Source organism: Saccostrea cucullata, unplaced genomic scaffold (assembly GCF_032062105.1).
Source record: "Saccostrea cucullata isolate Sc308-1 unplaced genomic scaffold, CSIRO_AGI_Scuc_v1 ctg942, whole genome shotgun sequence".
NCBI classification, from domain to species: Eukaryota; Metazoa; Mollusca; class Bivalvia; order Ostreida; family Ostreidae; genus Saccostrea; species Saccostrea cuccullata.
The window spans coordinates 120,689-147,027 of record NW_026923157.1 but is presented as its reverse complement, the minus strand read 5'-3'; the positions used below and the strand labels follow the sequence as shown (position 1 = coordinate 147,027).

The following is a 26,339-nucleotide window of genomic DNA, read 5'->3' as shown; positions in this document are numbered from 1 at the left end:
TGGTAAAGTCAAAAGAAGAAATTTAAAAAGCATATAGGCAGTAAAAGAAAATAAATGGGGAGAGACTTAACTAGAAAAATAAAAGAAAAAATAAATTTGACAGCAGATCTTACGTTATCATTATATCTAACTGTGAATCTCTCAAAAAGATGAACAATAATCAGTATTTGTGGCATTTTATGGGTGTATGAAAATACTGTATGTCAATTAGATGAGTGGAAAAAAATTTCAAGAAAATATTAATTTTTGGTTTGAATAGCAATGAAATTGTAATTTACGTTATCAATATATTTCTTTAGGAGAAATGATATTGACTTTTCACAGTTTCTTACCAAAGTAAATTCTAAAATCCTTTTCTCTTCAGGATTCAAAATCATAAAATTAAGTCGCACAGAAATTCAGTTTAAAAATTTTAAGTGAAAAATAACAGAATTATTCCAGTTTAAAATTAAGATTAAAGCAAACAACATTTGTTAATTTCAAATTAAGAGAAATACACTGGTGCAAAGACAAAATTGTTGATATATCTTTTTAGTACAGACATAGTTCTAAAAAACCCAGATAAATTTTAATCTTCATTTTGGCAATAAAAAGACTTTTAGATGGGGTCAAATCGACCTAAGACAATAACGTAAATTACAAAGGAAAATACCCTACCTATATAACTTATTGAATATTTTTGTTATCGTGCATGGTTGAGTTCTGATTTTTAAAAAAAAAATAATACTCCAATGTTTTGTTTGCTTAAAAACACCGACTTTTCCCCAAAATAATGACTTTATTTTTTTTCATAAAAGTCAGGCTGCATGTGGACGGATTATATGAGAAAAGGTGTTAAGTTTTTAATTGAGCTTGAAACATATTCCCTGCCACATTAAAATACTACTGTCGGTAGAAGTGTATTCTAAAATTCTATTGTTTAATGACTGTTTTATGTTAGTTTTAAGACTGATTTTCTTGTGGTACAATACAAATATTAAGTACGTATTAGTTAAATACTGAAAATACTCACTAAGAATTTTATGTCGGGAAAAAGGGGGGTGGGTAATTATACTGAATGGCAAACATATATTTAGGTACGTGAAGGAAGGAATTTTCCTTCTCTAATGATAGACTATTTTAAACAGTTGGTCTTTTCTAAAATTTAAAATCAATTTGTGTATTCTTGTCCTGTAAAAGACTTGGACTAATTATTATACATTCATTTAGGATTTATCGTCCTTAACATTGCAACACATTGTTGCCGTGCGTGAAGCATTTGTACACTGCCATTTTTCAAATTTAGTATTTTAGCATCGTTCTACATACATGTACATGTAGGTACTTATTGTCTTATTTTACAGGGAAATTTCATGAATACAGTAACAACTGAATTATAATAATAGAAATATAGATATCATAGATAATTTTTGCAATGAAATAATTATTCTTCAAACACGATATATAATTTATTTAATTAATAAACGTGTAAATCCTTATACCATCAAAAAGATAAGTCCTTCACTTCGGAGTTCCGAATGACGATGAAGACTGTTCTTAAATACAATTAGAGTATTTCCAATCTGAATTTTGACTTTGGGCTTTACTCCATAATTATATAGTCCTAAGGCCTGATATTCGGCTATTTTGCAGAAATTTCTCAACGCATTTACATCGAAAAAATGTGATTTTAGTTTAGCGACCTCTTTTATTCATTTTTTCATGCAATTTTTTTACTTTCACAATCTTAAAGACTGTCCTTTTGTTTGAATAGCCTTCATACATGACAAAATAACCCTTGAAAACGTCTACAAGGTTTCTTACAAAATTTTCAATATTAACCAGTTATTTCCTGTGTACAAAAGGACAAGAAGAATTTGTCATTATTAAAATACTACGCCTGTAATCGTTTGAGTGATTTGTTGAATTCTGACAAAGGAAAAATTTAACAATATTTTCTGTCAGATTAACCTATGAGAAAACATGCCAATAGTCTATTTATAGTCTACAAAATTAATGCTTATGTAAAATACAATATATAAAAAACTTGCTTGAAAAATGACAAAATATCTGTGCACTTTTTAAAAAATAAGATTAAAGATTAAAAAATGAGGAATAAAAGAAAAATGTGTCATATTATGATAAAGAAGAGCAAAGGGTCCAAACATGTTTGATTAGAATTCGTGTTTTTAAAGAAACTCATTAAACATGTACAAACATCCAAATTGAGAAAAAGGAGTTGCTACTTCTTTGTTCAGATTGCACTAAGGAAATTGAAAAAGATTTCCTGCAATGGAAGTCCAAATATTGCTAACTGGGGTAATTTTCCTGGGTGTGACGATGCACCTGCAGGTATGTAATGAAAAATGATATTCATCAGTGTCTTCAGTGCATAGCTAAAGATGAGTATGCTGAGGTTTTCTTTGCATTCAAAGACATAAGACATGTGTAACAGGGAATGCCTTGAGGGATTTAAACTATCAAGAGTTTGTATTTAGTCCTTCTTTTATTTTAGATGACATTTTGCTTTATTAATGTAACTACCCTCCTAGCGATTATGACAAACATCCTTTTAATTGAACTTCTGATAAATGAAACAACATTCAAAGCAAAATATCGTAATTTAATTTCTTTTTGTGAATTGTCTTTTTCTAGGCAACTTTTTTAACTATGAGTAGAATTACGATACGTATCTTGTTAAATCAATAAAATCTGTTTTTTTTTTTTTTACAAATATTGATTTCGATTTTCTTTTGCCTGTTGCTTTAAAAGTGATATACTAATAGTTCATCCGAAGAAAATTTACATGGTTCCTTTAATTTGTTAAAATAGATTATTCTCTCAAAATAATGTTTTTAATGCTAAAGTAAGGTATGTGTCAGATGCTAAATTTTTAAACAATTATATTTGTTTTTCTTGAAAAAATTCTAAAGAAATACCATTCCAGACTTTAACATGGGAATATATGTTTTGCACATGGGTGCTTCAAAATCGATATCAATATCAGTATTATTTCAGTTTAAAAAGCAATGTTTCATTACAATTTATAATATGGATTACAATATATATCGCTATAAATTGTTTTCACATATTTTTTGTCTTATTTTTTATTCAATGATTCCATAATAAATTATTGATATTTAATTCACTGTCTCAATTTGTTTTGATATCATAATTAGTCAAAATGTTCTCTATTGAAACTATAAACAACGCGTTCTTTTTCAAACTTTTTTTCCATTTGAATGTCATGTTATTGTTGTGTATGAATATCAGAATCGTAAATTAAAATTAAATTGTTAAGAAATCTATACGAAAGGGATATTTTACCTTTACACCTTAAAATAAAATGAACATTCCATGTATACATATAGTACAGAAACCTATGGACATTTTTATGTAGTCTTTTTTTTAATTTTGAAATCAGAGCAACAAATAGATTCATTCTCTGCCAGAGGATATAAATTATATTTGTAACAAAAATGATTGCTTGGATGACACTAATGGCATACTGAGTATGTCTTCCAAATTGATCCAACAGACAAGGAAGAGACCCAACAAGTTTGAAAAAGGTATGTACACTTAATTCCATAATAATAAGGAAACACGGCACGTCGATAATATTTATGAAGGAAACAGAAATACATGCCGAAGAGAGATCGATTATCAAATTGAACGTTTTTTTTTTTTATTTAAAATTCGCAAGCATAGTATTTTATGTATAATCCCGAATATCTAAAAAACTTGTACAGTGAAAACTGTCAAATCTAACATATGTACCCCCGTTTCATTGTGAATTCTGACCTTTATTTTAATATCGCAATTTCGCATTCTTTACCAGAGTCTAATCCGACAAACCTTTCAAGCATGATTTATTTAATATTTAAAATGTTATGTCTAATAACCGAGAAACGTGAACACTTTGATTTATGTGCCCGGCGAGGTCTATTATAAATGATCGTGCAAGCCAACCAAAAAGCCCTAATTTGAGCAAATAATCAGTATTGTATTAGAAACTGAAAATTAGCACATACTAGTACCTTGATTAAGAGGATCCTTTCATTTAAAACTTTATATTTCATTTTACTAATGATGACGATCTCACTATGGAGCAAATATTTTATTTATGACGGATCCATGATTTTTCAACTGATTATATAGCTATCACGCTGGTCAATTTAACTCTGGTGGAGCTGCCACGTAAAATGTTTTTGGGGAACCCTGAAATCGATTCATCAAAAGATAAAAATACACAAGGCAAGCACTCCGTTTATTGTAGGGGTATTTTGAACAATGTGAGCATACTCAATCATCAATTTCTTCGGACAATTAACTGCCAAAATATTTTTTTTTTAAATTTGATACTTAATTGTAGACATGTTTAATAAAAAAAACTTTGAAAAAATTAAAACAGACATGTTTCGAATTCGAAATATATTCTTTTATAACTTCTTATTCATTAAACAGACGCAACAGCTATACGAGGGTGGTTCGAAAAGTTTTTGCACGGTGTTAAACTTCCTTATATTAATCATTAGAAATTTCCTTTCAACGAAGCAAAATAGTAAGCCATAATTTGGAATACAAATCGTTGTAACAATTCCAAATTCAAATTTCTAGGTTGTTTTACGTTTTTGCTGCATTTTACAGAGAATATAACTACATACTTTTTTTGGGGTATTTTTTGTAACTAAATTTTGACCTGCTTCGCGACCCGATTTGTCCATTTTTAAAATCTGGATGAGCTTTGAATAAATCGTGATATTTAAAAAAAATTAATACAAATACTTTGAATTATTAAAATATTTCTACCAAATTTGAAAAACATATGACGTCAAATAAAAGAAGATATGAAGGATGTCAACGAACTTTTCGAACAACCCTCGTAGTTTTAAGATATCTTAGATTCCTCTTGGTTTGCTGTAATACCGAACGGATATATTCAAATTAAATATTTAATTTCTGCATGATGAAAAGACAAACAATTGAAAGGTTTGTCTTAATTAATTTTTCAATAAATTTTTTTTGTATTCTTCAAAATGGTTTCGGAGCGTTTTTGCTACAGTACGAATGTATGGGAGACATCATTACTGAGGTGAGGGCTTGTCCCGGGATATAGACTGTCCTAAGTAAAAACCATAGATCAGGTTTGGTTTTTTATATAGCTGTTTATAACGATGTAAATCATGCATGTTTGTATGATGACATTCATAGACCTCTCCCTTTGTAAGACAGAGTGTCTTTTGCAAGACGTTCCATTCTTAAACAAGTACATGTATATTACTGATATGTACTCTTTTTTTTAAAGAGGATGATATCCTTTAGAGAAAATGGGAACCCAGTAGTGGTATCAGTTATGCGATACTATTGTAATCCTTGTTATTCTTGCGATTTGATGTTGGAAAGCTCATTTGCCATAATGATTAGTCACGAAAAAAAAATCTACAATAATGCATAAATGAACTCACAAAAGAGTATTTAAAACATTTGAACTTTATTATCACTTTTATTGAATTTGATTAAAATTCATGTTTCTTCTTAAACCTGAGTTGATTCAAAATTTTTTTTTCGTTTCTTGGTTTATGATTATGATTAACTGTTTCCTTGTTTTGTTACAGTTGAAGTAAGTACTGGCTCAGTTTCCTATAAAACACGGAAACTCATGTAATATTCATCCAAACATATGCACCTCAAAAGCAAGAACGTATTTTAAATGTAATTTATTTCATAAAATTTGTATATCTTGTACAATCCTCAGAGGTTTGAAATATGATTCTGAAAATCGGAAGGGGATTTTCGCGAGTGACTTTTAATATTTTTCAATTCATAGTAATATTGTTGTTTTTGTCTTATAGTGAATTGTCTCCGAGATGTGAACGGTAAGTATACAATGCTTTTATCATCATGTTAAACATGAAATAGATCTGCCAATCATGGTAGACAAGCGATCGTCTTTCGCCAAGAGCTCGGCATTAAAAGTGAAAGTAACGGGTCTTTCGGATATGACCTTAAAAACGAAGGCCCCCTGTCACGGTAGGCGTTGGCACGATAAAGAATCCTCGCTGCTCGATGACCGTAAATGCCGAAGACAGTTCTAAATTTGAAACCCTTCACCTGCATGTATGTTGATGTCTCTATAGGAGTGAAAAAATTCTCAAATGGGACGTTAAACAATATACACAGTAAAACTCGGTTATAACGAAGTCACTGAGACCTCTGAAATAACATCGCTATATCCGTAATTCGTTATATCCGTATCAGGAATTCGTTAAATAAACATAGTTGGGGATCCAAGATAAGTTCGTTATATCCGTGAATTCGCAATATCTGTGTTCATACTAAACGAGTTTTACTGTACCAGCAAAACGATCTAAAATGTACACTTCATCGGTAGAGATCTAGTCGTGAATTCGAATCTCGACCTTCAGTTGATAAAAAATGGAGAGCAACTGTTAAGCATTGACACGATTAAGATCCCTCACTGCTCAATGGCATTGAGTGCCGAGTAAAGGATAAAATTTGAAGCACATTAATATGGTAATGTATCTGCATGAGTGAAAAATTCTCCAATGATACGTAGAACATCATACAATCAATCTATAAATTACATGTATATAACTTTGAATAAATATGATTTGTATCTCTTACAGAGGATGTTGTCCTGACTATTACATGGATTATTCTCAAAATGATTGCATCCGTAAGTTCTAATATATCAGGAATAAAACGATTCTTCATTTTCTATAATCACAATTTCATTTTCTATGTTTCATGTATACAAAAATACATATTTTTTACCTTTAACATGTTTAAAGCCTGTAAAAAGGGATATTTTGGGCTCAACTGTGCTTTTCGATGTACATTGCCGTCTTACGGACGAAGGTGCCTTCTGAAGTGTAATTGTTCGAATGACAGGTGTCACTTTCAAAATGGATGTCTTCATTTTTCCACTGGTAAGGTTAAAACTACAAATGATGTCCCTTAAGGTAATGTGCTCATGTCACATTTACATTTTCAAAACAGACATTTGATTTAAAGTTCTCTAAGAAAGATTTAATCCATGTGTTTATATCTATTGTTTACATGTCTATTTCGTACTTTTCCTTTAGACAGAAAAATAAAAACAGAAAAATCAACTCATTCTCAATCCACAATTTTAGCATTTGATCCCAAATCTGAGGAAAATTTCAAACAAGGTGAAAGAAACAATAATCTTTTCTTCGTTTAATTTCGCCTGAAGTACTATTAGCAAAGATCTTTTTGTGATCGACAAATCCACGTGTTTATATTAATCGTTTACATGTCTGTTTCGTATTTTTCTCTTAGATTGAAAAATATTAACAGATCAATCAATTTCTTTTTAAATCCATGCATTCAGCGTTTGATCTCAAATCTGAGGAAAATTTCAAACAAGATGAATAAAAAAATAATCATACCTTCGTTTAATTTCGTCTGAAGAATTCTGAGCAATGTTTTTTTTTATCATGGACAGATAAATATGATATTTCGTAAACATTTTTTTTTTTCATGCGTTGGATTTATTTTTCATAATGTAATTCTGACCATAACTTACTAGTTTATTTTCAATTAATTTTTTAGATTTCATGATGTTCATTTTACATATACATGTATATTAATAATAGTCGAGATATAATTACCATAATTTCAGATGATGTCAATCAACCAAAAAGTCCTTGCTATTCAAAATACAAGAAGAAATGGACAAAGACAAAGAAATCTTTAATAACTGTTACAATATTACTTTTTGGCTTTGCTTTTTTCATGTTTGTTGCTTATTTGAAAATATGTAAAGCATTCCAGGAAAGAGGAGCACGATAAACTCAACTTAGCAAAAGGCTATCTAGAACTGAGAACATCAATATCTAATTTTTCTTTAAATTAAATGTATAATTGTGGGATCTTACTACGTATTCGTTATCAAGAAGAAAGACACAAACAGGACAGGAATCTTGAACTTTTTCTGTTAGTGACATTAAATATGCCCAAATGACCTTGGGTCAAGGTTTTAACATGAGGTCATGGACAATCTTTTTGTGAATATAGTTGATTCATATCTCCTCTTTCAGAAAGATATTGACGTTTACACAGGCCGAAAAACAGCTAGACATACGGAAAAAGTGATTCCTATATATTCCCTTTGTCTACAGGGGAATAAAAAAAGTATGCACCTAAAATGAATAAATAATTAGGAAGTGTTTTGATCTTTTTTTTATAATTAAGGAACATATTTTAAAATAGGTTGTAAAGAGATTATTCGATAAAATGTATAAGCAATTATATCTTATTTATAATATATAAGTTCATGTGCTTGAAGCTGTTATCAAAATGTAATTGTCAATATGACATGCTGTTTTTTTTAATGTAGTATTTCTTACACAATTATTTGATGACATAATACTTTGAAAACTTTCTTATCCGTGCAGTATCTTTCACTGTTAATTCCAAAGTTAAATTTTCAGTCCCATTTAAAAATTTTACATTCTCGTTATTCTATTATGATATTACATTCTGATTTAATAATATTACATTCCCATTGTACAATTCTATGTTCCCATATTTCCATTTTTGTAAAGGCTCAGTTGAGCTTTTTTGATTGAAATTTATCTGTTGTCTGTCGTTGTCATTGGCGTTGTCGTTGTAAATATGTAAACTTTAAACAATTTCATATTCTTCCCCAGTACTACTGGGCCTATTTCAACCAAACATGGCACAGAGTATCCTTGGGTGAAGGGCTTTCAGGTTTGTTAAAAATAAGGACCAATCATCCTCTAAAGGAAGATCATTACAAAATAGCAAAAAATTAATGGCATTGTTGAAAAATCTTCTTCTCAGGAACGAAAGGACCAGCAAAGATGAAACTTATGTGGAATCATTGTCCGATAGTGTAGATTCAAGTTAGTTCAAATCATGACCCCCTAGTGGTAGGTTGGACCATAATGAATGATAGAAATTTTACATAAAGGAAAAATTTGTAAACATTTTCCCCCAAAACAGCAAAGCAATCATCAGTCATATTTATATGAAAGCATTCGTAGGTGTTGTAGATCGAAGTTTGTTCAAAGCATGATCCCCGGGGGTAGAATATTCATATCTGTAGGGAAAAGCACAGTTAAAAATGAAAGCATTCCCCTTCCCCTCTTGGGACATGACCACGTATGCATTTAAGCTTGTCAATACTAAACTGATTTTTGCTTTTTTCCCCTTTAAAACAGAATACATGTATGTGCGTGGTTGTGAAATTATATCTCATGACTCTTCTTTAAAAATATTGATGGGCTTATTAGCCATCATGTAAAAAAATATGAAAATTTGATTTCGTAATTTTTCAAGTGACCTGAATAATTTTAAAATAACATCATTTATTATTCTGATACGGAAGGAAATCTCATATTAACTTCATAACTGTTATCTCTTAATAATTCAAAATTGTTGTGAACGATTTTCGCAAAAAATCAAAAAGATGATTGTTGAAAAGTTCACTTGAAAATAACTTATAGAGATAATTACAGTTCAGATTAAGTATGTATTAATTTATTCAAGAGATCTTTTTTAAATCAATTAGAATGAATTAAATCATATAGAGATAAAAACAGTATTCAATCTCATAATTCCATGAAACAATACAAAATAGGAGCAGAACATAAACGGACCTTCGAAACATCAGAGGTGGAATCAGGTTCCATGGAGGAGAATGGTGTTATTTACGATTGAACCAGCCCTATCAACACCTCCGTTACAAAGACTCTACGAATCTATTTAGTAAGGGACCTCTTCTCTGAGAGAACAATATAATTAAGTTGAAATTTGATTTTGTATTTTTTAAATGTGAACAGTACCCGTCAGTAAAATATCTTTTAATTTATTTTTTTTCATTCTGTTTAAATATTAAACAACACAAAATGTTTAAATATTAAACACTAAGTAAACACAATGAGTTTTAAATAAAATGTTTTCAATATTTTCATTTGAAAAAATCATAAACAGTACAAAACACCATGGGCGCTTGGTTTCAGGATGGTGTATTTTGTGTATTCAATGTTTTTCTAGGTGTGTCTGAATACCCTCATTTAAATAAAAATAAAAATTTGCTGAAATTAGCTGGTTTTAAAAATGTCATATTTACTGCACATGTATGACCAATTTTAAACAGTAAATACGACATTTTTAAAACGTGCTACATATAAAAACACAAAATGCAGAATTTTAACCAAGTGAAGACCTTTTCCAATTTTGACCTTCTGTAAAGGACTACTTCATTCAAATTCAAAGAAATTATATAAGTGTACATAGTGTTCACTAAAATTTTCAAATGTTCATGTACTTGCAGGAGCAGCCCAACAGCAAAACATAAGAGAAAGGGGGAGGGCACTACCTTGTCCTAAGGCATTTTTTATCATATAAACAACACACTCTCTCAAAAAAGTAAAGTCTCCTGAAAGAATACATGTGTGCTACATTGAGATGAAAGTTTTGTTGGTCATGCGCAATTGTAGTAGTGTTTCATGTTAGGAAGGATAAATCTTAGTTTGAGCAGGGTTCACTGTTATAAAACATGCTTAAGTCTGAGAATGCCCTCAAGTCTGAGAATTTTCTCAAATCCAAAATTCTCAAACTCAGCGGCCATCATAAAAAAGTTGAGAAAAATAAAAATACATTTAACTCTTTAATTCTCAAATTCTCAGCTGTGTAATTCTCAAGATTTGAGTTGAGAATTTCTTTTGAGAATTCTCAAAGTTTTATGACGGTGGACCCAGATTCCTAACTGGATTACATTTTTCAGGAATCAATGGTATATGTGTGGGGGGCTGGGGATTGGTTGACCTTTTTTTGAGACTCACCTCTCTAAGTATGATCTTCGTTTAATATCCCTTTCCTTTATCAAGTGATATAATATAAGAAGACTATTTTGGTAATTTTCATTGGCTGAAAGGACGTCACGTGATATTCCTCCTTTCGTGATAACGACGCGGTAGCGCGTCGGCGGAAAAAGATAACACACGACAGTGCTCTGTTGCATTGAAGTTACGTAAAACTTGACGTCATAGTATGAGAAGCGTGTGTTTAGCTATTGTGACGTAATGACAGCCGAGTCTGTTTTGTTAGGACTGTGTCAGTGAAATCACTTTGGGTGATTATATAATATACACAAGATGAAACTCACCCTTTAAGTCCGGTTTAATGGTGGCTTATAGGTCTTTAATGGTGGTTTAATGGTTGTCTTTAAGTCACCATTAAGCACCTTTAAGTAACATTTACACCACCATTAAGTTACCATTAAGCCAGTTTAAAGTCCTTAATGGGCGCTTAAATGTAGCTTAATGGTAGCTTAATGGTGGCTTACAGGTCCTTAATGGTAACTTTTAGACCACCATTAAGTCACCATTAAGTTACCATTAAGCTAGACCTACAGGTGCTTAATGTCCAAAACTCCATTAAGCTACCATTAAGCTACCATAAAGCCACCATTAAGTCACATTACGCAGTCGATGATATTGTTTATATGGGTAAAAAATTATTTTGAAAGTGATTTGTTATCAATGTTATAAATGTAGAATTCGCACATATCTTGATTTAGTAAAACTAATGAAAAAGAACGAAATTCGAAATTCAAAACAAAAAAAAACAAAAAAACGGCACTGACAGGGCGCGATCCCATGACCTTAGGGTTGCAAGGCGAACGCTTTATCCATTAGGCTATCGCCACTCTTGTTTACAAAGGAATATATTAAATATTTTAAGTTTTTTTTTTCTAAATTGGTTTGGACTTGTAAAAGTATTTACTAGTATTTTGTTGAACGTTTCCAAAAGTCTAGAATTTATTTATTAATCAAATTATGAACAATTTTATTTGTGGATCTTTTTGAAAGGGCTATTGTCTGGCCAGTCGGTGTACTGTACACTGATAATCTGTTAAACTTACCCCGTTTCTCAGTGTGTATATGTGGTCGGATGTCATGTTTACAGGCTTAGTCTGATCGGCTGTTCTTCTGAAAATCGATTTTGAAATAACAATCATTGAAGACCGACTAGATTTTGACAGATACTTACCGCTGTATTTAAAAAAAAATAACGAATTAATTAAAATTATCCATGATGTAAAAGCAGGGACCTATATAGGTCCCTGGTAAAAGTCAATCTTTGAAAACTAAACATTTGTATACCAGTAACCCCCCTCCTCCCCCCCCCCCCCCCTAAAAAAAATTAAATACAACGATTTTTTATGAGATTATATGACTTAAAGTTTTATTCCCGTGAATTCTCTGGCGGAATGTTTCTTTTAACACATGAAATGTAAACACCATTTTTTAAAAAAAAAAGTAATATGTATTTTGTGTTCATGGATAAAGATAATTTTAAGAACAAATTGGTTTGGGTATTGAAAATTTAAGATATTTCACAAGGACTTGTAATAATTATTTATTTTTAAAAATCATATACACTAAAAATAAAAACAACGCATGTAATAATGATTTATTTAAAAAAAGATAATAGTATACGGTACTGACAAAGGATGTCTTGTTTTATTATCATTGTTAATGATTGAAAAAAAAATAATTGTTAGACTCTGGGAGCAAGTCCCTGTGGCTATTAGCTAACAACTTTGTTCTCAGTGAACAAGTTTTTGCATGTTGTCAAAAAACTCGTAGAAATTACGATCGAGACAAAATTATGATTTGAAATAGATTTTGCGTAAATGATATTAAAACAACTAAAAGTTAGTTCAAAGATTCTGTATATGATGCTTAAAAGTTTATTGAGGTTTGACCATTAAGTCACCATTAAGTTCAGCTTAATGGTGGCTTAATGGTAGCTTAATGAAGGTTGGACATTAAGCACCTGTAAGTTGCAGCTTAATGGTGGCTTAATGATGGCTTAAAGGAATTAACTTCTTTAAGCCACCATTAAGTCACCATTAAGCTACCATTAAGCGATTGCTTAAAGGTGGTCTTTCGTCTTGTGATTACTATTATGGACTTCAGTGAACGGTCAATATGTGGTTATAAGGACTCATGTCAGTTGATATTGACCTCAGACACAGAAAATAATAGCGACCTCGCAGGCTCGGTCGCTATCACTTTCTGTGTCTTCGGTCAATATCAATTGCCATTATAGTCCTTATACGAGGGCTGTTCAATAAATAATGTCCTGAACTGTATGACATACAATACAGATATCATATGACATTAAAATTGGCTTTCTCTCATAATTGAATCTTTAATGAATTTATAACAGTTCATGTGACCACTTTTCATCACATAGTTTCATTGTGAGAAGCTTGGAAACAATGGCTTTTCGAGATACTGCATTATAAATGAATGGTAAAGAATCGGTAAATTAGAGTGAAAATAAAAGCTTCAAAAAAGCTCTGTAAAACTGGTTTAAAATCCCAAAGAAATATTCACTAAAATATGTGACATGTACAGCAACCAAAACCTGCATTTAAAATGGGTACCGTCCTTGTCAACAAAAAACTACAACACTTATGTACTATTTGCCAAATTTCAACAAATAATACTTGAAGAGGTAGGATTGACTTTAAGACACATAGTAAATTTGGTAGACATCACATCGGGGGTAGTTTACCCTGTATTTAAGAAACGTTTGACGGTGAAAAAGCTAAGTACTCAAAGGTCACCTTATATTTTCTAAAATGAGTGAAAGCGACAGCAAGTACAAATGTCTTAACAATTATATTGTATTTTAGAATATTAGTAATTGGAGTTATCCACGGTTTTAGGATATTCAAACAGATAATGGAACATGAATCTATTGCTTAAAATCCTCAAAACAAAATTTACCATAAGATGTACTTGACAAAAACAGCGAAGGTCTGACAAGAGCAAAGAATAGCAAGAGCACAAAGACGATTTTTATGCAATGTTCTTAAATATTAGTGGTATTGTTGTTTAAATTCGAATTCGTGGAGACAGTTTAATTTCTGGATGAGGGTAGAAAACAATTTTTTTGCAAAAAAATCGAAAGGTTTATTATAGGAAGGACCCAGAATCAGAAATCCACTGCATTAATTGAATTTCTTCATGACAGCGTCCAAACCCGCACGCCCTGAAGAGTAAAGGGGTTTTACGGATACACAGATGGTTAATATTTTTTCATATTAACAATATTCGCCAGATCTTTGACCTTTTGACTTATTTCTATTTCCAACATTGAAAAAAACACCTTTCATAAGGAAGAAACAAGCCAATGAAATCATTGGATCTGCCATTTTCCAGTATACCAAGGGTCATACCCAAAAATGAGTTCTAAAATCAATCAGAAATTGGATAAAAAAGGTTACGGACATGTGTTATAATAAAAAGAGATTTATAAGTATAATAATGAAGACTAAATTATTGAAAACCTTCTTTCGCTTCTTTCTGAGCACCGAGGACATTATTTATTGAACAACCCTCGTAACCACATATCGACCTTTACTGAAGTCCATATTTGTATAATATGCTTCTTAGAATCCACAGTAGCAGATGAACGTCCCTGCAAAACAGTTAGATGTCAAGACAGTATTTTTTTGTCTAGTACAACGTATGGCTGCATTGCTCTAAGACAATTACCAAGTATAGGAAACAATCATGCTTTTCATGAATGAAAAGCAATTTAGATCTCTATTGTATTCACAGCTCTTTCAACCATCTGCAACAACATCTGGAGCACTGGAATATGACCAACTACATGGAGACAATCACTGATTATCACCTTACCAAAGAAGGAAATCTACAGTTATGTAACAACTACCTGACCATCAGTTTAATAATCCAACCAAGCAAGGTGATGCTGGAGATCATTTTAAATAGACTGAAACTTATAACAGAGACCATCATTGCTGAAGAACAAGCAAGCTTAAGAACAGGAAGAAGTACCACCGAACAGATATTCAACTTACAAATAATCTGCGAGAAGTACCTACAACATCAACAAGACCTCTGTCATGTGTTCATTGATTTAAAAAAAAGCCTTCGAAAGAGTGTGGCATGCTGCCTAATGGACCACCATGAGAAAATACAACATCAATGCCAACCTTGTTCAAGGCCACTAGTGCAATTCTCCGATATAATAGTATTGGTGACTGGTTCTGCACAACAGTAGGAGTAAACTAAGGCTGTCTGCTTTCTCCAACCCTCTGTAACATCTTTCTTGAAAGGATTATGGATGATGCTCTTGATGAGGAGAGTTTCCATCGGGAGAAAAACCGTCACAAATTTGTGATTTGCTGATGACATTGGTGGCCTTGCAAGGAAAGAGACAGAGCTATCCAGCTTAGTGAAACACCTTGACCAAGAAGCTTCTGCATATGGTATGGAGATAAGTGCAGAAAAAACAAAGTTAATGACCAACAACACCCAAGGCATCACCACAAAAGTCAAGGTCAGCAGAACACGTCTGGAGACAGTGAAGTCATTCAAGTACTACGGATCCATTATATCATACGAAGGCTCCAAACCAGAAATTATAGCAAGGATTGCACGAACAACTGCAGCCTTTACAAAATTACAGACCATCTGGAGAGACAGAAACATCACTGTACGTTCGAAGATTCAGTTAATGCGTTCCCTTGCTATGTCGGTCTTCCTTTATGCCTGTGAGACCGGGACTCTCACTGCTGAGTTAGAAAAGAGGATTATGAGCACTGAGATGAGATGCTATAGGAAGATACTCGGCATCAATTACACGGACCATGTGACCAATGCAGTGGTCCTCAGGACAGTCATAGAAGTTATAGGACCTCACAATGACCTTCTCACTATCGTCAATAAGCGAAAACTAAGATGGTACATTGTACGGCCAAGTTTCTCGCTCAACTAGTGGCCTTGCAAAGACTATCCTGTAAGGCACAATAACGAACAAGGACGAAAACGGGGAAGGCAGAAGAAGAGTTGGGAAGACAACATCCCTGAGTGGACTGGACTGAGCCTCGCAGAAACACAAAGAGCTTCAGAAAATAGAGAACTTTGGATGACAGTGGTGGATAAGTCTTCAAAGGTGCTCCAACGACATTCACAGAAGTCAAGGGATATGTGAGGTGAGGTGAGGATTTTGATATAAAAGGAACTATCTTATATACGCTTTATTAATCTTATTCTTATTAACAATAAATTTTAATCATTTAATTTCTCTATAACTCAAAAGAATTATTTCTGTCAGATGAAATTGTTTGAAATTGATAACGATATATCATAGCTAAATAAAATGTTTTTATAAATCCACAAAAGAATAACTACCTATCTATGTTGTCATTGAAATCATCGCTGACAAAACGAGTGCATCAACTTAAATTCTAAATTTAAGGAAATTTTTTTTAAAAATCGATCCTTTTCAAAATTCACCTTTTTTACTTTCTTTTTTTCCAAAAGTAGTTATAAAAAATCAAATTTTTACAACAAGATTAAGTAATTTTTTCACCCTGCTACTTTAATCGGGTTTCAACAGGACTTAGCAAGCATGTGTAAACAAGTAAGATGGTTTAGAGTTTGTATTATTTAATTATTGAATCATTTCAGATGGATGACTTATTCATTGTCTTAAACGAAAATCAGAAATAATTTTATATAAGTATTCAGTTATTAATCCAGGATGCTTCATCCTTTAAAATTAACAGTGAAGCAACATCTATGCGAAATGAAAATATTCGCTGTCCTTTTATCCAACGAGTTCTCGAAGAAGCTACTAAATAAATTGAAAACACAGTCCTTATGAATAAATTGTTTAAAGCACAATGGATGTAATCATTAAAAAAATGATTGATAAATGATCAAAACAAAACGATTGATCGATATCGATGAATTAAAGATTTAGCAAAAATAAAGATATTATATACAAAAACTGAGATAGTAATTTACATTTGATTAGCGAGACAAAACTTTTACAAACAGTGGTTATTGCTCTTTTTAATCTCAATGAATACGATACACGTAATTAGGCGAAAAAAAGATTTTCGCGAATAAAAAGTGATTTACATTATTTCCGAAATGCATGAATATGCACTTTACGACCCCAACCCACCACCCACTGTTACAATCGATATTTAATTATTATTGTTTTTTACAGTATGTTTATGGTTTTTATTTTAATGCAATAGGTATTTTGATAGCCCTGTTAGCAATCAACTAGCTAATTTCTTTCTATAATCCTTTCAATTCTAGAACACCTTATCTTATCCACCTTCAATAAGTAAAAAGTCTGTTTGTCGTGTGTTGCCACATCTCTGACGTTTTATAATTTGTTTGAAATCCTTAAAAGTATTATTAACAATGACATAAAATTTTTAGCAGACAAAAATATCAAGATGAGAAATAAACCAATTTTGTAAAGGGAGATAATCCAAATGTACAGTAATTACCACTTAGAGTTAACAGAAAAATAATGAAAATGGGTCTGAAAACGCTAAAACATAAATTTAAACAATAAACAAAAAGGTGGAGGCGGGGTTGAAGGAGGTAAATAGCAAACTTTGAAAAAAAAACGTCTTACCTCCAGGAATGTACATAAAAGAAAAGGCAGAGTGACGCACCACGTGGTCGGAATTTCATTTGTTATATTTTGATTGGTCTCTGCCTCTCCTAAGCCATGCAACAAAATCACCATTAAAGAACACAGCTATACAATATACCAGACTTTCACATTCAAGGAGGACACTTATTGGTTACAATTTATTTATTTTATTTACCCTTTACTGGACCTCTTTATATTAATACCTTTATGAACCTCAAGTTAAGTTTTGCCGGTATTGGTCAATTGCGATCTATTGTATTAGGAGTTATTTAAATCGCTGCATAGATGACCAAGTAGCAGGGGTCCACGTTTTCATCACTAATTTTTACATACTTTACGTACATTTACAGTCCAAGATGAGTAGATAAATACTTTTTTCAACGGTAACCATATCTACATAAGGGGTAATTTTGCTTTTTATTTTATATGTAAGTTTTTGATTAATACATTAAAACGTAGAACTATTTAAAAATTTGATTTAGGTAATGTTTTTGTTACTATTTACGTATACAGGTTTTCTGGGTAGAGTTACTTATGCGTGTATTGTTCTATTTTCGGTGCAATGTACTAAGTTCCGCTGATAAAGTCGGTGTTGTGGGTTTAATTGTTAAAACCACTTTTGTTAAGATATTGAGTTCTCTTAACGTTGTATTATAATAGTGTTCCAAGCGTGGATCCAGAAATTTTTTGCAGGGGGGGGGGGGTCCACCTAGTCAAAAAAAATTCGAATCCCAGAAATTTCTTGACAAGTAAGAAAAAAAAATTAACTCGCCCAAACGTCTATGACTTATATTAATAGCAATAAATCTTTCACTTCTCATACATGTACCCATTTCACACATTTTCCCTAGGGGGTCAGCATATTCCAGGGGGGTCCAAGGTGACTTTTTTTCTTGCTTTAGTATATACATTTTTTAACCGTGTAAATTCCAGGGGGGCGGGGGGTTCAGGACCCCCCCCCCCAACCCAACCCCCTCTAGATCCGCGCATGGTATTCGGTCAAATTACCAGTACGTTTTGTATCGTGTGCCATTAGTGCAATTGTATATGTAACCTGTGACTCAATATTGTTATTTAGTTGAAATGTTCTTGATGTAATCCATTATAATCTAGCCATGTGTCTGTTGGCAACGACCTTAACCAGACCGGGATACCAACTTGGAGCCAGCTGGCGGGTTTTTTTTCGTGAACCGAGCGTGTCTGTGTGGACGTGGTTCTGAGCCACTAGGATACTATTGAGGATTTAAAGATACTTTAAGTTCTATTTAATGTAAATAATTTCTTTAAAAATTTGTCGTGAATTTTGTTTTTAATGATTTTATTTATAGATTAAGAATTGTAAATAGAAAAAAAATCTTTTTTTACTGATTGAACAGAGCACGACGGCTGTCGTGACACCCAACCCCCAAACTTCAAATAAGAAAAAAAAGCAGTTACGAGTCTATATGACATCTACTTCTTATTTAAGAATATTTACATAAGGTACTTTTACACTTTACAACTATTATATGACGAAGGGAATAATGGTTTAAAGTTCATGAAATCAACGTTATCTCTATGTATTATGGATCTGAAGACTGAACTATATATTAAAACCTGAATTAAAAAAAACATACAGTTCAGAGTCAAAAAGCCCTATTTTTCATAGGCATTTTGTTTATTTTTACAAATTTTAAAAATGTATGATTAATATTCACAAACAATAGTTTGTTGTTTTTTTTTAAAAAAATGAGGGACGTAGTATTCTTTTTACATTAAAGTTACACTCTCTAAGCCTTATATTATTTGACTGACTTTAATAACTTCATTTGCAATTACTGTGAAATACATAAATTCTCTCTGTGACCAGGGAGGCCTAGATAATTGCTTGATCGTGTAAGCCAAAAAATGAACCCTAAATAGATTAAATAAAAACAGTTAAGCATTAGAAACTGAAAATGGTATAAAATTTAGAGGAAACTTTGATCTATCAATTACTATATTTATAAAATCTCATTGAAGCGCTAATGTTTTACCTGTGTCGGAACTATGACGCTGACTTTCTAACTGTGGTACTGACGAGAAATTAAGTTAACTCTAGCGAGGCGACCGTGTTAAACGATCATGGAGAACCTCGAAATCAATAAACTTAAAAAGAAAAATGATACCCAATGTTTTGTAATTGTACATGTAATACATGATCACACTCGTTGATCATATTCATCACACAATCCATGTAAGTTTTAATTCTTATAATGTACATGTACATATATGTAGACATGTTCGATGAGAATACTTGGAAAACTTCATGTATATTATGAAACCTCAATATATTTCAATAACTTCTTATTCTATAAAGGGATATTACAAATAAATTGAAAGATTCATATGGCTTTGCTTTGTAATCGTAAGAAAAAAGGATATTTGATAAAATTCTAATCGCTGGCCATTGTGTAGGTTTTGATATTGTCAAAACACTGCCATGAGTACTGTAAAAACTACACAAATAAATAGAAGAACGCTTTAAAGAGGAACGAGAGAAGAGGTCTCGGAAATCTAGCAGAATGATAACTAAAGAATGTAAAATGTCTTTAATAAATTACAGTCCCTTATCTAGTGCATGAAGTCACAAAAATGTATTAAATATACGTTAACTAAAAAAAAAACTTCATATCTGTAATATAGGGTCTCCACATGAGTGAAAAAGTCTCGAGAGGGACGTTATGCATCAAAGAAAAAAATAATTCTTTACTTCATTACTTATGAATTTGATATTATATCAATGTATCTTCTTTAACCTGTGTTTTATTTTACTCGATGAAAATAACAAAATACATGTATTTATTTTGCTTTTTAGTGTCTAATTTCTCTCTCGGGCTATCCCTGTTACATGTATGTTACAGCTGGATGTGCAAGTTTAGTTTCCTATAAGGCACGAAAACTTTTGGAATAATCATCTAAACATCTGTGCCTTTAAAGCAAGGATGTATTAAAAAAATAATCCTTCATACGGAACTTGTATCAGTTGTTCCAGCATCAGTGAATTTGAAATGGGTGTGGAAATCAAAAGGGCATTATTGCCAGTTGCAATTAATATAATTCGGTTCATAGAATTATTGATGTTTCTGTCTTTTAGTGAATCATCTCTAAGATGTAACGGGTAAGCATACAAGGCTTTTTTTATTATTTCAGAACAAAGAATAGATATTTAAAGTACGTGTTTATAATTTTGAATTCATACATTTTTTTCTCTTACAGAGGATGTTATTACCTGGATCATTCTCGAAATGATTGTAGCCGTAAGTTTTTAAGGATAAAAAAGATTTTTATTTTCTATATTTATAAAAAAAGAATCGAATATAATAATATTTTAAAAAATAAATCTATACATCTTCGCATTTAAAGCCTGTGAAAAAGGATATTTTGGACTTAAATGTTCTATCTGATGTCCATCGCCGTATTACGGACTATGGGGCCGCATGAAGTGTAACTGTTCCCATGATCTATGTCACCATCAAATGGATGTATTAATTTTTCCATAGGTAAGGCAAAAAATAAAAACGATTTTCCATAAGAGTTATTATGCATGTCAAATTTACATTATTGACACAAAGCCATTTGATATGTAATTCTTTATAGAAGTTTCAATCATATTGGTCTTTATTCATTTTTATTATTCGTTTACATGCATGTTTCGTCTTTTTTAACAATGAAATTTTTACATTGAAAATTTAAAACAGAACGATCACATCGTTCAAAATCACGATTTTCGCAATAGATAATGATCCTACATCTTTGGAAAATTTTTAAAAAGTTGAATAAAAAAATTATTATTTGTTTATGACTTGATCACGTGAACAGCCCGTTTTACATACCAATCAAACAAAAAAAAGATACCTTATTTCATAACTATTGAAATACTTCAAAACATCTCAGTCTATGAAAATTAACCAACATTTTATAAAGTGCAAGTGAAACAAATACATTTCTCGTTTATTCCATAATAAGTAGTTCATGTGAAATCATAGAAATTGATGAATATGTTAAATGAGTAAGACATAATTTTAACGTCGTATTTATGATTTTATTAAATAAATAGACCAATTCTCGTCAACAGTCGTTTATAAAATAGAAAATAAATTCATTGTGTATCTTGATTGCAAAAAGCTTTCATGTAATAATATTTTTTAAAGAAAGAACATGTACACCATACTAATGTATAGCATGGGAACAAAAACATATAATTATTAATCCATTCCATAACCTTGACCGTGGAGATGCCTTGCTTAATATGTAGTTTTCTCACCAAGGCAAATAGAAAGAATATACACCGCCCTGATTTGATAGAATAATGCGTGATTGCCCTTTTTCCTTACAAATTTAAAGTAAAATAGTTATTGCCTGCGTAGCACAGTGGTTAAAGCGTTTGGTCTATACTTGCGGTGTAAAAGGTTGATGTCTACGTCGGGGGTTCGAATCCCACTGTTGGACGTGGAGACCAAATGAGATCTTCACTGTTTGAACCGGGATCCAATGTCACAATAGGTGCTGGTACGAAAACGACCCATCCCTGATCAATAACCCTGAGTGCCAAGTAAAAGACAACATTTGCAGCTCGACACCGGCAAATGATTGCGTCTCCATATGAGTAAAAAAATATTGGAAGTGTTAAACAACACACAAACAAGGAATACAAAGGTTTTAATAGTCCTTAAAAATGACTTTGTGTAAGAAATTTGAATAAATTGAATATCAATTTTTGGTTTAAGAGGTGTTGGTATAAAATTTTCTGTAAATATTAATCATATGAAATATTCTACAGAGATAATAATATTGTAAAAGCTTAGAAACAAGTATTGAAATCAATTTAAAGTTTTGCCTCGTCCAATGCAGATTTCTTTTTCACATCCTGTATCCTGATTGTGTAACTAATAGTTTTGATTTCTACCGGAGGATGTAGAATATATCTATAAAATGAAATCAAATTAAATAAATAAAATTGATGGCAATCTCAGTATATTAATATGCCATCCAAACATGATCTATACAAACAAGGAAGAGAACCAACAAGATTAAAAAGGTATGTACACTTAAATGTTTAAATTTCAGGAAACACTAAGTCTTAGAGATTATTTTATTAAAGAAACGTAAATACAAGTATCATGGCATAGATGAACTGATCGACAGAAATAAAAACACTTTTTTATAACTTGCAAGCACAGGTGCATAGAGCTGTTATCCTGAGTATATCCAGAAAACCATACAGCAACATGTAAATATTTCGTTTATTGTAGTAGAATCTATATAATGCACTAATACAGTGAAAGCTGTCTTATCCAACATATGCGCTCCTTGTTTCATTGTGAATTCTGCCCTTTATTTCAATTTTACTATTTATCATGTCTTGACTCTGTCCTTCTGTCTCAAATTCAAATTTTATTTCTAGTTTTCAAAACAATTTTTCATAATATTTTGGATGAACATGTATACTCTTCATATATTCTGTAAACTTGAAATTGCTATGCATTTAAAAACTCAACGTAAAGTGTTATTCCAAAATAATGACATAAAAAGGCATCATACTGGTTGACAGGAGAGTAAAAATATATATTTTATACTGCAAAATGAATCTATTTTATCGAATATTCGAATATAATCGAATACACTTAGCGAATATCAATTATTGACACTTTTGACACCCCGAGTTAATGCAAAATCTTTTCAAAATATACTTTTAAAAATACTTCTTTTACCATGGAAACATTGAAAGAAATAAAATTTATACGACTGATCATTTTTATTAAACCGACCTTCTTTCATAGAATTTATTAGGAATTTGCAAGTGTTACAAGTAAGACGGCACAGTCTTCTTTATGAGTTTTTATTATTTAATTATTGAATCGTATAATTAAACTTTTTTGTATTTTAGTCAACATGCTGAATAAGTTACCTTCGAAGAACATAAGTCACCTCACCCTTTGGCCTCTGTGAATACTGTTCTTTTCGAATAACTAAATCATCGTATTAACCCAAAGTCTCAAATAATTTTATATTAGTATTTAGTTTTAAATCCAGTTTTTTTAACATTTCAAATTTAATTGTGGCGCAACACCTATGGGAAATGCTACATTGTAATAATAGCGGTTATTTTTCGTGGACGAGTTCTCAAAGGAACCGCTTAATACATTGAAAACACACAGGACCTATGAATCGTTAGTTTAAAGCACAATGGTTTATATAATTAGGAAAATGATTGATAACGGAAGAAAAGACTTTTTTATTATCGATTAAACAATGTGAAAACAAAAATAAGGATACTTCTAAAATGTCTACATACAGTGAAAAATAATCCCAATCAGAATCAGAAAGTGACAATATCAGATATCAATGTAAGATCTCTTAGGCATTTACTCATAATAAAAAAAATCTATAAAAGGAACACGATATACCTAAAGTGTATATTATATAAGGCAAAGGAAATCCTGGTAGGTCATGCAATCAGCCTTGACTATTAACATAATGGGTATGAAAACTGAAATGTCCTATAAGTAGAATTAAAAAAAATAGTTAAGAGTCATAAATACATGATTAGTTACGACACACAAACAATATTTTTGGAAAACTATTATAGGGATGTGGTTATCTGCTAATTAATTATGTAGATTTTGATTTTGTCAAAACAGTATCATGATTATTTAAAAACTACTCAACGATATAGGAATACGCAAACAAGAGAACGAGAGCAGATGCCCCAGAAACCTAACAGAATGATACATAAAGAAGATTGAAAAAATGTCTGGAATATTAAATGACCTTCCCTGAACTAGTGCATGAAGTCACAAAATTTATAAATTACTTTTCACTTCAAAGATAATTAATTACGTATTACAAAATTCAATACATCGATATTTATGGATTTGATATTTACCGATGTTTCTTCTATAACCTGTGTTTTATTTAATTCATTTATCAGGATAAAAAATATCTGTGCTTTTGAGTTTCTAATTTTGTCCCCCACTTTCCCTGTTATTGTACAGCTGGATGTGCAAGCTCAGTTTCCTATAAAACATTTGCGCCTTTGATGCAAGGACGTATTTTAAATGTTATCCTTCATACGGAATTTGTATCAGTTGTTCCAACTTCAGTGAACTTGGAAGATGGGTGTGGAAATCAAATGGGGATCATTGCCAGTTGCTATTAATATTATTCAGTTCATAGTATTTTTGATGTTTCTGTCTTTAAATGAATCATCTCCAAGATGTTACGGGTGAGCATACAAGGCTTTTTTTTTTATTATTTCAAACAACAAATAGATATTTAAAGAACGTGTTTATAATTTTGAATACATATATTCTGTTTTCGCTTACAGAGGATGTTGTGCTGACTATTACATGGATTATTCTAGAAATGATTGCATCCGTAAGTTTTAATCAAGAATGAAACGATTTTCTATTTTCTATATATTTATGCAAAAAAAAATCAATTAAAAATAACAATTTTAAAAATAAATACATATATCTTTTGCCTTTAAAGCCTGTGAAAAGGGATATTTTGGACTTAACTGTTCTTTCCGATGTCCATCGCTGTATTACGGACTCAGGTGCCATCTGAAATGTAATTGTTCCCATGATCTTTGTCACCATCAGCGTGGATGTGTTCATTTTTCCACTAGTAAGTTAAGGTTACAATTATAAAGGGAACGTTTCTAGTTATATGTGCATGTTAGGTGTAACATTTTTACAGATATTTGATTGAAGTATTCTTTGAAAGATTTAATCCATGTGTATTTTATCTATCGTTTACATGTCTATTTCGTATTTTTCTTTTAGATGAAAAAATAAAAACAGAACAATAAACTCTTCTCAAATTCACAATTTCAGCTTTTGAACTCAAATCTGAGGAAAATTTCAAACAAGGTAAATAGTACAATAGTTATTTCTTCGTTTCATTTCACCGGAAGCTCTATATGCAATTTTTTTTATTATCGAAAAATCCATGCATTTATATTTATGGTTTACATCTCTATTTCCTACTTTTCTTTTAGATGTAAAATTAAACACAGATCAAGCAGCTCTTTTTAAATCCACGATTTCAGCATTTGATCTCAAATATGAAGACAATATCAAACAAGGTGAATAAAACAATAATCAATTCTTCGTTTGATTTTGTCAAAAGAACCAACTGTGAGCAAAGTTTTTTTTTTTTTTATCATGGACAGATGAATATGATTTTTTCGTAAACATTTTCTTTTTCATGCGTTGGACTTATATTTCAAAATGTAATTCTGACCATAACTTACCATTTTTTAAAAAATTGAAATTATTTTTTTAAAAAGGTTTCATGATACATGTATTTATTTTACACATATAGTAATAATAGTAGAGATATGACCATGATTTTAGATGATGTCAATAAACTAAAAAGACCTTGCGACCCAAAATACAAGAAGAAATGGACAAAGACAAAGGAATCCATAATAACTGCCACAATATTCCTCTTGGGCTTTGCAATTTTCCTTTTTGGTGCTTATTTGAAAACTTGTAAAAAATTCCAGGAAAAGAGGACAACGATAAATTTAACGTAGCAAAAACGAATCTAGAACTGAGAACACAAATATCCAATCATACTTTACAGCAATTTATTAGATATTGCACTGAAAATTTTACAGGTTTATTTATCATGACTTTTAACGAGGCGACGCCAAGAAGGTAATGACAGCATTAACGGAATGTAAAATTATGAGTGCTGGGAAGAAATGTTCAACTTAAAAACGGACAACAGATGAGCAAATGTCTTTGACTAAATGAATAACTTAAGACAGAATAGAGCTCAAGGTTTCTGCAAACTATGTTCACTCA

At 31.2% G+C, this 26,339-nt stretch overlaps 1 protein-coding gene across 5 annotated transcripts in view; it reads left to right on the top strand.

Annotated features, from left to right (window-relative positions):
- LOC134263330 (cell death abnormality protein 1-like) overlaps nucleotides 1-26,109 on the top strand; it is a 31,889-nt gene extending 5,780 nt beyond the window's left edge. Inside the window, exons 1-5 of one of the 5 annotated variants that reach the window (XR_009991241.1) lie at nucleotides 5,463-5,855; nucleotides 6,627-6,676; nucleotides 25,015-25,152; nucleotides 25,329-25,397; nucleotides 25,884-26,109. Coding sequence is in view for 2 of the 5 variants with exons in the window: in XM_062745664.1 (XP_062601648.1) it covers nucleotides 5,746-5,855; nucleotides 6,627-6,676; nucleotides 6,792-6,929; nucleotides 7,086-7,172; nucleotides 7,646-7,815 (555 nt within the window). In the remaining 3 variants the exon portion in view is untranslated. Of the gene's footprint in view, nucleotides 1-5,462; nucleotides 5,856-6,626; nucleotides 6,677-6,791; nucleotides 6,930-7,085; nucleotides 7,173-7,645; nucleotides 8,199-24,817; nucleotides 24,901-25,014; nucleotides 25,153-25,310; nucleotides 25,398-25,883 lie in introns of those variants that run through there. The other 4 variants (XR_009991240.1, XM_062745664.1, XM_062745665.1 and 1 more) reach the window with 4 other exon arrangements.
- The last annotated feature ends 230 nt before the right edge of the window (nucleotides 26,110-26,339 follow it).